The sequence below is a fragment of the Bufo gargarizans genome, chromosome 3 (genome assembly GCF_014858855.1).
Source record: "Bufo gargarizans isolate SCDJY-AF-19 chromosome 3, ASM1485885v1, whole genome shotgun sequence".
NCBI lineage: Eukaryota > Metazoa > Chordata > Amphibia > Anura > Bufonidae > Bufo > Bufo gargarizans.
Genome location: NC_058082.1, coordinates 122,897,529 through 122,909,777, shown reverse-complemented (window position 1 = coordinate 122,909,777; position 12,249 = coordinate 122,897,529). Strand labels below are relative to the sequence as shown.

Below are 12,249 nucleotides of genomic sequence, written 5' to 3'. Positions count from 1 at the left end.
CCTGGTGCTATCAGGGACCTCAGCCTCCTTGTCCGAACTTTGGGTCAGAGAGCCACTGCTTTCTACAGGTTCGTATTCTGACCCGCTGGATTCATCAGATGAGGGTTCCCACTCCTCATCCGACTGGGTCAGAAGCCTGTAGGCCTCTTCAGAGGAATACCCCCTGTTTGACATGTGGGCAACTAAATTTAGGGGTATTCCCTGAGACTACCCAAGAAAAAAAAAGCAAGCCTGTCTTACAAAGGGGAGGCTAGCGAAGTACCGGAGGCTGCTGCGATTGATAAAAAATATCAAAACTGATTTTTTTATCGCCGCAGTGCGTGTAAAGTGAATGTGCAGTGATCAAAAAAAAAAAATTTTTTTGTCACTGCAGTGGGGCGGGTGTGGGCGAACGCACGTGTGGGCGACCGATCAGGCCTGATCGGGCAAACACTGCGTTTTGGGTGGAGGGCGAACTAAAGTGACACTAGTACTATTATAGATCTGACCGTGATCAGTTTTGATCACTTTCAGATACTATAAAAGTACAAATGCTGATTAGCGATACGCTAATCAGCGAATAACGGACTGCGGTGCGGTGGGCTGGGCGCTAACTGATCGCTAACTACCTAACCAAGGGACCTAAACTATACCTAAAACCTAATGGTCAATAACAGTGAAAAAAAAAAGTGACAGTTTGCACTGATCACTTTTTTCCTTTCACTAGTGATTGACAGGGGGGGATAAAAGGGGTGATCTGGGGGCTAAATGTGGTGTGGTGGGTACTCACAGTAAAGATGTGCTCCTCTGCTCCTCTGCTGGAACCAACCGACCAAAAGAAGGAGCAGAGGAGCACAGCAGCCATATAACCCCATCATATTTACTAATATGTGGGGTTATATGCCTGCTGATTGGATTTTTTAAAAATCAGCAGCCTGCCAGCCAATGATCGTGGCCGGCAGGCTGCTGACGAAATAGTCTTCTGCGAAATGCCGGCCCGCGATGCGCATGCGCGGGCCGGCTGTGACGTAATCTCGCGTCTCGCGAGAGGACGCGCCGATGCGTCCAGGAGGAACTAAACAACCACCTCCCGGACGCATCGGTGCGTACAGCGGTCGGGAGGTGGTTAAAGGGAACCAGTCGCCTCCCAAAACCATCCCAAGCCGCCAGCAGTACCTGCGTGTAGCCAGCAGTGTGTTTCTGATGATACCTTTCTTCCTGAAGGCAAATGCGGCAAAAGTACTGAAACCGTTGTTTTATCCCCTGCCCGGCGCTCTCCTCCAAACATGCTGGAAGTCAAGGGGGCAGCGGCCTCCTTGCTTCAAGTCACGGTAACCGCGCTCCCTTCACTGTGACTGACAGCGCTTATGCAGGAGAGTTTGGCTGCACGTCACAGCGAAGGGGCAGTGAAGGGGGTTACCGGGGGTTGAAGCAAGGAGGCCGCTGTCCCCTTGACTCCCAGCATGTGTGGAGGAGCGTGCCGGGCAGGGGATAAAGGAATGGTTTCAGTACTTTTGCTGCATCTGCCTTCAGGAAGAAAGGCATCATCAGAAACACACTGCTGGCTACACACAGGTACTGCTGGCGGCTTGGGATGGTTTCGGAAGGTAACAGGTTCCCTTTCACTATAATGGGGTCCAGCAGAGATCCGGCTGAAATCTGGCAAAAATGCAGAGAGTTGGGCAGACAGAAACCAATGCACGCTGCAGCTCGTGTCTGGCGTATTCCCGCCATTCTCTGCCGGAACTGGTGGCTGCAATGCCAAAGATGTGAAAGTAGACTTTTATCTTTACTGTTAACTTACTCTATTTAGTCTTTCTAATAAATGAATAAAATCCCATTGCTACCTAGCAGCTGTGAACAAGCACTTATACTGTATGTCATGTACATAGCTGTCCGCACTTCTGCGACGAGTCCGGGCTTTCTAATGCGGCGCTGCCCGCTTCATTCACTCCATTACTGTGGCAACCAGCCCAGCTGACATTGGGACTGATCAGCCTATCAGGGAGCAGGGACTCCAGACCAATCGGGCTTGTCACCATTGTCATGTACTTCCTTTCGGTGGGGTATTTACACAGGCAACTGCTGACCACAGTTGCCTGTGATTGGTCTTCCTGTGTCATTAACTTTGTTGTATGCTCCCTGGATTCTGACCTGCTGCCTGTTTGTGACCTCCCCACTGCCTGTGACTTTTGACCCAGTTTGTCTGACTACCCGTTTACCCTATTTAGGTCCTGTGCACTTAGTCAGGATAGGGACTGTCGCCCAGTTGGGGGCCACTATTTTGAGCAAATAGTCCAAGTAGATAGGCACAGTGGTGTGAGTGGAGTGCAGGGCTGCACTGTTCCCTACCTAACATGACACTGTACTTATTTTGTGTGTCTGTTTAATACTTTGAGTGCCCAAGAATGTTACTATTCTGGATGGCCTACAGGACATGAAATTCACTGATAAACTAGGCACAATGCCTTGTAGAGTTAGCTTAGATGAATGTAATGATACAGTTTACTTAGTGATCCGTTGCCTCCTTCTGCAGACAAAGTACCTTTAATCTATATGCAAATGAGCAGTTAAGTTCACAGAGGGAGGGCTCCACTCTGTGCATCCTAGTGCCCATCTTACTTGCTCTGCTAGCCCCTTTCTGTACTTCTTGACAGGGCTAGTGTTAGGAGTTGACTAAGCTGAATTACTGGGCTGTGCTGGGAGGGTTGCCCTGCTGACCAGCAAAGTCCCAGCTGGTCAACCTGTCACTGTAACTGGAAGTCGAGCCATTCAGGTTTCTGACTCGGTAGCCAATCTCAGAGCTAGATAGGGGATTTAAGGCTTCAGATCCCTAATTGACTTGCCTTTGAATTTTTTCATTGAATTACTGGTTCATTGACTTCCAGTGTGCTTCATACTTCTACTTCATTTGAACTTCTGGTATCTTGACTGCGGCCTATTTTCTGGATTTACCTCTTGTCTGCCGATTTGGCTTCTGATTATTCCTGGTATCCTGGCTGTGGCTTGTCTTTGGATTAAACCCTTGACTGTTCTGCTTATAGTGAGCTTGCACCATTATCCACTTCCTTACTCCGCAGACGTAATCTGGGTCCTTAGCAGCCAAGTCCATCCTGCCTTCAGCGGGCTCTGGTAAACACATAGGGTACCTTTAACTTCCTCCCTTCCAGAGTGGTATAGTAGGACTGGTAGCAGTTTGAGTTCACTGGATGTGGTTCCGACTGGTGACCATAGCGTATCTTACAGCCAGGTTTCTACATAGTCCTCTTGAGGGAGGAAGCAGGAGGAGCAAGGGAACACAGAGTGGCCTGCCCCCCCCCCCCTTTCCCCTTGGTGCACTTAAAGGGAAACTACTGTATGGGGGAAATTACTGTGTGGGGGCAGTGTGGTGCAAATTACTATATTGGGGCAGTGTGGGGGAAATTACTGTATGGAGCATTGTGGGGGAAATTACTGTATGGGGCAGTGTGGTGCAAATTATTATATGGGGGAAGTGTGGGGGAAATTACTATATGGGGCAGTGTGGGGGAAATTACTATATGGGGCAGTGTGGGGGAAATTACTGTATGGGGCAGTCTGGTGCAAATTACTATGAGGGCAGTGTGGGGGAAATTACTATATGGGGGCAGTATGGAGGAAATTACTGTATGGGGCAGTGTGGTGCAAATTACTATATGGGGGCAGTGCGGGGGAAATTACTGTATGGGGCATTGTGGGGAAAATGACTATATGGGGCAGTGTGTAGGAAATTACTGTATGGGGCAGTGTGGTGCAAATTACTATATAGGGGCAGTGTGGGGAAAATTACTAAATGGGGGCATTGTGGGACAAATGACTATATGGAGAAGTGTGTTGCAAATGACTATATGGGGCAGCCTGGGGCAAATTACTGTATGGGGGCAGCGTGGGGGCCTTGCTATTGGGGAGGCACTGTAGGGGCAATTATATTATTTCTGGGGATACTATACAGGGATTATTACCTGGAGCACAATATAGGGTGTTATTATTATTACTGGGGCACTCTAGGGGACATTATAACTGCTGTAGACACTAGGGACATTTGGAGTAATTTATCAAACTGGTGTAAAGTAGACCTGGCTTAGTTGCCCATAGCAGCCAATCAGATTCCACCTTTCATTTTTGACAGCTTTTTTGAAAATCCAATTCTACTTTACACCAGTTTGATAAATGACCCCAATTATGTCTACTGGTTATGGTATGGTGGTGGGCATGAGGCCTAGAAGGCAACACATCGCACACACTGAAACGGGCCATCAGTATATCATTATGCTATCTATATGGTAAATATAAAGACCTGGGTAAACATCATAGGAATAAGTCAACCCAATACCAGATAACACCTACCTATATGATCAACATGTGTTGTGGCGTGGGGGCCTCACAAGTCTGCATGGGCATTTTTTTTTTTATTGTAGACCCCACTACTTCCTGCTAATAACCCACCCATTTTTACAAAGTGGCAAGTGCAACTTAAAAGGGCAAAAAAAAAAATCATACATTTTTGTGCAAACTGGAGCTTGTGGAATAGACTTGGATTTTTCTAAGCCAGAAAACTGTCATAAAACCTTTAACAAATTCCCCACAGAGCTCTATTGTTTATGTATTGGGTATTTGACAAGGTAATTTCTTTAGAGGGAGGCTAAATATATATATATATATATATATATATATATATATATATATTAGTTTTACCTCTTTTTTTTCTGACAAAGAAAACATATAAACTGTCTGTTAACTCTATGAAAATAAGTTGCATTTACTACAGCCACTTGCGGCTACTTCTTACCCTTTTAGGCATTTGCTCAATTTCTAAGCATTTTGTATAGACAGTTCAGTTTCTATAAATCAGATCTTGGCGTATGTGTCGGTGTCCATTCACAGGCTACAGTACTATGGAGCAAGTCATAAAGCAATTGTACTATGCAACAATGCAATAAATTGCATTTATAAAGTTACTGTATGTAGCCTTAGGCTGTAGTTCTTCTGAAAATCGGAATACTAATTAACCTAATTGGGATGAAAGGGACCCAAAAATTAGGACACTGATGCAACACAGGACCTTAAAATCATTGCAAGTATCATCCAAAACACGTGAGATGTTATTTACTGAGGTTATCGGGCAGAATTCACGTATTTTCTTGCCGTTAAAATTAGGTCATTGATATTGGGCTGACACTGTTAGAGCACTGGGAATGCTATTTTATGTCTCCTTTTAGCAAATGACCGAAGGCAACACTATACCCCAGGTGATGGCGGGCAGGGGACGGATTGGAATGGTTCTGTCACAGCGGGATTTGTCATGATGCTTGTTATGCTCTGCTAGCCTCCCATGAAACCAGTGGAATGACCTTCCTGTCATGTTGTCTGGAATGATATATTCAGGGCCCCTATCACAGTCCTGAACATAATATCACCGAGTTATTGTCACATCATGTGCAAACACAACCAACCTGTGACAAGACAACCAGTGGCCCCATTCGTACCCATATTGCTTCTTAAAGGGGTTGTCCACTCTTTGGTGACTATTGACCAATGTGCTTGTAAAGCTACTTTCACACTAGCGTTTCTATTTTCCAGTATCAAGATCCGTCATAGGGTCTCAATACTTAAAAAAAAAAAAAAAAAAAAAAAAACTCTTCCGCTTTCATTGTCAATGGGGACAAAACGTAACTGAACGGAATGGAGTGCTCCAAAATATGTTCCGTCCTCTTACCGGAGAGCAAATCGCAGAAAACTGCAGTTTTCTTTCAGTCATGAGATGCAGAGCAAGACGGATGCAAGTCAATGGGGATGGATCCGTTTTTTCTGCAACAATAGAAAACTGATCCGTCCCCCATTGACTTTCAGTGGAGTTCATGATGGATCCGTCTTGGCTGTGTTACAGATAATACAACCGGATCCGTTCATAACAGATGCAGATGGTTGTATTATCAGTAACGGAAGCGTTTTTGCTGAACCATGCCGGATCCAGCAAAAATGCTAGTGTGAAAGTCGCCTTAGATGACTATATGGCACTTACTAATATAGTCTTTGTTGAAATGATATACCTTATGAAGTATAGAACACGGTACGTCACCTTGTTTGCCAAGTCTTTTGTGCTGTCCACACAGAGGTGCTGTCCATAAGATGGCTGCTGATGGAGGGTCATGTGACCAGGGTAGTCACCTCCATCTGATTTCTCCTCCATTTACCTACACTTGCGCTGTTGGGAGTTTAGTGCAGGCATGGAGGAGGCTGAGTGATGTCTGGTCACATGACCTCCATCAGCGGCCATTTTATAGACAGGACCTATACGTCCACAGCACAGAACACTTGCCCAAGAAGGGGCATGACTGATGAAATACGACACAGAATATCAACAAAGGCTGTATTATTTAGTGCCACCTGGTCATCTTACATGTACATTGGTCACAAGTCGCCGACCCCTTTAAACACAGAATATGTGTTATGTCTCCGTTTAGCTTTCTCAATGTTTCAAAAGGAGTAAAATCTCATATAACTCAACGCTATGTGTTCCTTATTTTTTCTGTTTTCCGAATGCGTTCACATTAAATCTGTCACCTCCCCCAGGCTATAAATGCAGTAATATACATATGACTGTTATGAAGTCGTAGGCGGCAGTACTGTCCATGTATTACTGCATTTATAGCCTGGGGGACGTGACAGATTTAATGTGAATGCATTCGGAAAACAGAAAAAATAAGGAACACATAGCGTTGAGTTATATGAGATTTTACTCCTTACTCGATACTCACTCCTGTTCCCCTGCTCTGCGCCCGCAGGCCAACTGTGGAATGCACTGATTTAATGGAGGGGACTGCAGGAGAAGTCCTCCCGGTGTATTAAGGGCCAGATTGCCGACGCACACCAGGGCAATGGAGTTGAGTATGGACATATAAATTAGGGATCTGGAGTCGGGGGTAGCAGTATACTTAATAGGGCATGGGGGAGGTTACTCAGTCCCTTTAAAATAGACATGAAGCAACTTAGTCTCTTAAAATGTCTTCAGCTCCGAGCAGGCTTATGTGTCTGCATTGTAACCGACAGCAAGCAAACCCTGTAAATGTGATATCAGTCATAGTCCCAGTCATCCATCCCCTACTATCGCTAATATACATTTGTCAGGATAGTAGAGGACCGATGGAAATGAGTTACAAGATCACACTTTACAGGGTTTGTTGGTTGTCAGCGCTACATACGGCTGTATTTTCAAAGCTGCTTCGTTTTGGATGCAATGTGTCAATAACAATTGTGAAGGTGGGTTTAGTCTTTAAGGGCTTGGTGACCCCAGGAAACCTATATACAGACCCCTTGGTGTAGCTGAACCACCGATGAGAATTACACTTTCCCGATCCCTACCGCTGGCTCCATCGCTGTCCTGCCGGTCGCCCGGGTCGACCTCTTGTTTGACTGGGGTCACGTGACCACTGCACCATCCAAGGCCCGAGACCTGCAGGGATTATCAGTGACTGTTCAGCCATGCTAGCAGGTCTGTAGAGAAGGTTCCCAGTGGTGAACACCCCCTTTAAAGTAGACATTGTTGACCAAATGAATTCTATTTATTATCATTTATTAGAAGGATTGGATTCAGTGCAGCAGTCAAGCAGAGTTATTGCTTGGGAGTGGAAGAACTATCCCAGGATATCTCCCGCATATCATTCATAGACTAGTTTAGCGCAGCAAATCTTTTTATGTTTCTATTGGGATAGATAAAGACAAAAAGACAGCATCTATCGCTTATTCTATTAGGGTAAGTTTACGTGCGGCAGATTTGTTGAAGAAATGTCTGTGATCGAAAATCTGTTCTAGACACGTGAAGGGGGTTGTTTCTGCAGCATTTTTGTGGATTTTTACAAACAGTTTTACAAATAGTCGCAGAAATATCTGAGACAAATCTGCCCTGCATAAACCTATCCTGTTGGCCTCGTTGGATGGTACATATGGTGGTCGCCTCCGCCTGCTCACCACGGTTCTGATGCATCCTGTATTATGGTTTGTAGGAAGACGCCATTTAGTCAGGTGACAAGTATTGCTTTCCACTTTAAAAATCATTAGAATGACTCTTTTTGCCTATTGTATGTTTAGTTATTTATGATGTTTCTTTTGTGACTATTATATTACATCAACATGCATTTCCATAACAAACAAAGTGTTTTGAGCATCCTGGAAGTGGGGAAGTAAAAGCATTTTAGAAACAGTTCACTGACCACACAGCAATTAATAAGTGTATCTAATTCTCTAACGACTTATGGGTTTCATCCATTGTACATAAGGACGGAAGCTGTAGAATTAGAGTTTGTCTCCTCTTTTTATGATTCTGTATACCATATTTTACTTTACAGAAATCGGTCGTATCAGCCTGAATGATGTTTCCTGTTACTTTTCCTTGCTGGAAGGGGGTACGGCAGAGGACAAGCTTGCATGTAAGTAGTCTTCTTTGCTATTGCTTTGAAAAATGTTGTGGGAGAGCATATGAGCTTTAGCCTTTTGCTGTCTAGGGTAACGAGCGGTGAATTAGAGTAAGGCCCCCCTGCATACATCCGTATTCGTTTCGCGGACCACAAATGGCAGATTTGCAGAATACGGCGGATCCGCAGAATGCTTGCAGCGTTTTGTTGTCTGTCTGACGAAACTGAGCCAAACAGATCCATTCTGAAACACAATGTAAGTCAATGAGGACGGATCCGTTTTCTATTACACAATAGAAAACGGATCCATCCTCCATTGACTTTCAATGGTGCTCAAGACGGATCCGTCTCGGCTATGTTAAAGATAATACATACGGATACAATCTGAACGGATCCAGACATTTGTATTATCTGAACGGATCCGTCTGTGAAGATCCATGACGGATCCGCACCAAATGCAAGTGTGAAAGTAGCCTTAAAGGGGTATTCCGGTTGTTAGAAGTTATCACCTATTTACAGGAGAGGGGATAACTATTAGAATTGTGGGGGTCCCACCGCTGTGCTCCGTTATCTCCAGAACTCCCATAAAAATGAATGGAGCAGGTGTGTGCATGTGCGACCGTCCGCTCCATTCATCTCAGCGGGGCTGCAGGGGTACGGGTCCCCTGTTCTCATGACTCATGATCGGTGGGCGTCCCAGCAGTAGGCCCCACACCGATCTAATAATTATTATAACTTCAAACAACCGGAATACCACTTTAAGTTATGAATCTGAAATTAAGGATTTAAGGGTTTGTTCACGCAGCTCATCCATTTCATATCGTAATAGAGCTGCTAAGGAGACCTCTTCTGTACCTGTGCCCTTGGAGGTTTTCCAAACAGATCTGAAAGATTAAAAAAAAAAGTGACATGTGCCTTTGGGCTCTAAGGGAGAACATTTCTGTACAGACAGTTTCCGATGGGACCTGCTCCGCACTAAGCAGCCATACAGCCTTGGTGCACAGGAGAGCGCCATGTGCCGGAGCTCTTTGGTATTTGAAAACTCCATATCCTCCAGTGTTCTCGCTGCCGCATCTCATGGGCGTTGTAGTCCCAGTTAAGACAAAAGTCTATGCTATTTTCAGCGCGTTCCACACAGTTGAAAACTCTAGAGGCACTTAATGGACTCAGTGAGCACATTCTAATGATTTCACTCTAGTCTGGTTTAGGGAAGCTCACATATTGATTTTGTGTGGCTCAGTAAACATACGGCCTACAGCTCTTTATGCCGAATCTGTCAGCCTGTGAAGCCAGCCATAATATCTCTTGGCACTGTTCAGTGTATGTTTTACATCTGTATCTTCAGTAGCTGTGTTTGAACTGTGTTGAAAATTGTGTTTCTTTAAGATTTGCACCTGGACGTCCTATCATTTATAAGCGTTATTCTTATCTGCACCTAAAGTGGGTGTATAACAGATGTGTCATTTTTAAAGGGAAACTACTATATGTAAGCAACACCAGTGCATTGTACATCATTCCAACCACACCTTTGTTAGCTTTATCTGGACTCTCAAACTCCAGAACATTTTATTATAGAACCACCTCCTGCAAAGTGCCCAAGCCCACCTCTCGCAAGGGCCCAAGACCACCTCTTCATCTCCAGCATTACCTCCTCTTGTGCTTTTACCTCCGCCCCTCTTCATAGACGCCACTTCAGAAGAGTAGCGCATGTGCTATACCTGCAGAAAGTCCGATGCCCAGTGTTGGTGGCTCAGGCAGATTTATGCTCTGCGCATGCGCGAGTTTTCAGTGAGACACAGGCTGATATCGTGGGCAGAGATGAAGGGAAATAGTGACATCTGAGAAGAGGGGCGGACTGGAAAGTGCAAGAGGAGGTAATGCCAGAGATGAAGAGGCGAACAGTCTTGGGCTGTTGCGAAAGTTAGGCTTGGGCACTAGGAGAAGGTGGTCTTGGGCTTTTGAAACCATTTGTGACGCCCTGCTGGGCACCTTGGACCTCATTTGCCTACTGAATAAAGTACATTTTCTGGCGTTTGAAAGTTCAGATAAAGCTAGCAGAAATGATGTCAGACAGATGTACAATGCGCTGACTGACTTATGGAAGTAGCTGACACTGGGAGGGGTTTGCATTGATGGCTCCTGCTGCTGCTGATGGGCTGTTTTTACTGCATTCTTATATTCAGATTGGCACAGAGGGCAAATGGGCATGTCTATAAAGGAGAGCAGGAAAGAGGGGGTTGATGCATGTCTGCATACGTGTCCATAGCTTTCAAAATGACTGTTTTTGAAAATTCCTGTATCAAGAAAAAAGAGCAGCCCGGGAGCACAAAAAAAGAATAGAAAATGAGATTGATAAGCACATGCATTTTGCTATGGTGGGGAGTTTTTAATGGACAAATAGGGGGACATTTACTATGAATTATACGTCACTTTTTGGTGTATTAATGTTGGAGATTTCATCGCAGTGGTTTTTGCATTAAAATTTGCGAGGGGCGAGAAAAGGGGGCATGGCGTGGGCAGGGAAGAGTGCGGGTCTCATTTAATTTTTTCCATGCCAGTTTTTGTTGTGCAAAAAGGCAAAGGAGCTAACGTAAATTTTAGTATGTCGCACAGCCTGCTGGAGGAAGAGCCTGCGCCACCACATAACTTTGGCGAATTCACCAGCAGTGCAGAGAGACTAAGACCATTCCTAATAAATGTCCCCATAGTTTATAAAATCCTACACAAAATATTTAGGGAGGACACCAACAACAGACCGTTCTGCAGCACATGAACAGCACACAGGCACATTTATTTTTAACTGCAAATTTGATGGTACATATGTTATGGGGCTGAGTTTCCCTGTCTCATGTCATAGCAGCTTATCTGACTGAAACTCATTTGTGATTTCACACAAGCAAGCTTAGGCTACTTTTACACTTGTGATGGCCTTTTCCAGCATGTTTGCCATGCTGTGGCCAGACCTCTGGCCTGTGGACTTCCGGCGGAATGGTGGACTTGTGGTAGCACGGATCCAGCAGGCTGTTTCCCTGCCAGAAAAGGCTACCACAAGTGTAAAAGTAGCCTTACCTGCTTGAATTATATTTGTGATGTCAGAGCATCAGCCTTGACAGAAACACAGTTGTGGTGTTCCAGCAGCTTACCGGAATGAAATCCACTTGTGATGTCACAATAGCTTACATTAATGAACTCCACTCATGATGTCATAGCAGATCACAGTTATGATATCATAGTAGTTTACCTAACTAAAACAAATTGTGAAGTCATAGTAGCATACCTGACTAAAACCTACTTGTGATGTCACAGTAGCGTACCTGACTAAAACCTACTTTTGATGTCACAGTAGCATACCTGACTGAAACCCACTTGTGATGTCACAGTAGCATACCTGACTGAAACCCACTTGTGATGTCACAGTAGCATACCTGACTGAAACCCACTTGTGATGTCACAGTAGCATACCCGACTGAAGCACAATTGTGATGTCACAGTAGCATACCTGACTGATACTTACTTGTGATGTCACAGTAGCATACCTGACTGAAACACACTTGTGATGTCACAGTAGCATATGTTACGGACGGTCCCGCGTCAGGTGGCAGGAGATCGGTGAGACTGGCTACACGTGGTTTGATCTGACATTTTCTTTTTGGATCAAATTACGTTTGTGTTGTTTCTGGTGCTTGCCACACCTTCTTTCCCCAATTGTTTTCTTTCCCTTTTGTATTTTGTTTGGGTTATTTTGTGTCTTGCATTTCCCTGTCATTTGTATTAAAGGGGTTTTCCCATCTCAGACAATGGCGGCATATCCTGGGAATACCCCTTTAAGGCCTGAGGGAGA

The 12,249-nt window shown here is 44.9% G+C and overlaps 1 protein-coding gene across 5 annotated transcripts in view; it reads left to right on the top strand.

Annotated features, from left to right (window-relative positions):
* DGKA (diacylglycerol kinase alpha) overlaps positions 1–12,249 on the top strand; it is a 197,502-nt gene that overhangs the window by 129,520 nt on the left and 55,733 nt on the right. For all 5 annotated transcript variants that reach the window (XR_006388132.1, XR_006388133.1, XR_006388134.1 and 2 more), the window contains one exon: positions 8,343–8,423. Coding sequence is in view for 2 of the 5 variants with exons in the window: in XM_044283929.1 (XP_044139864.1) it covers positions 8,343–8,423 (81 nt within the window). In the remaining 3 variants the exon portion in view is untranslated. The remainder of the gene's footprint in view (positions 1–8,342; positions 8,424–12,249) is intronic.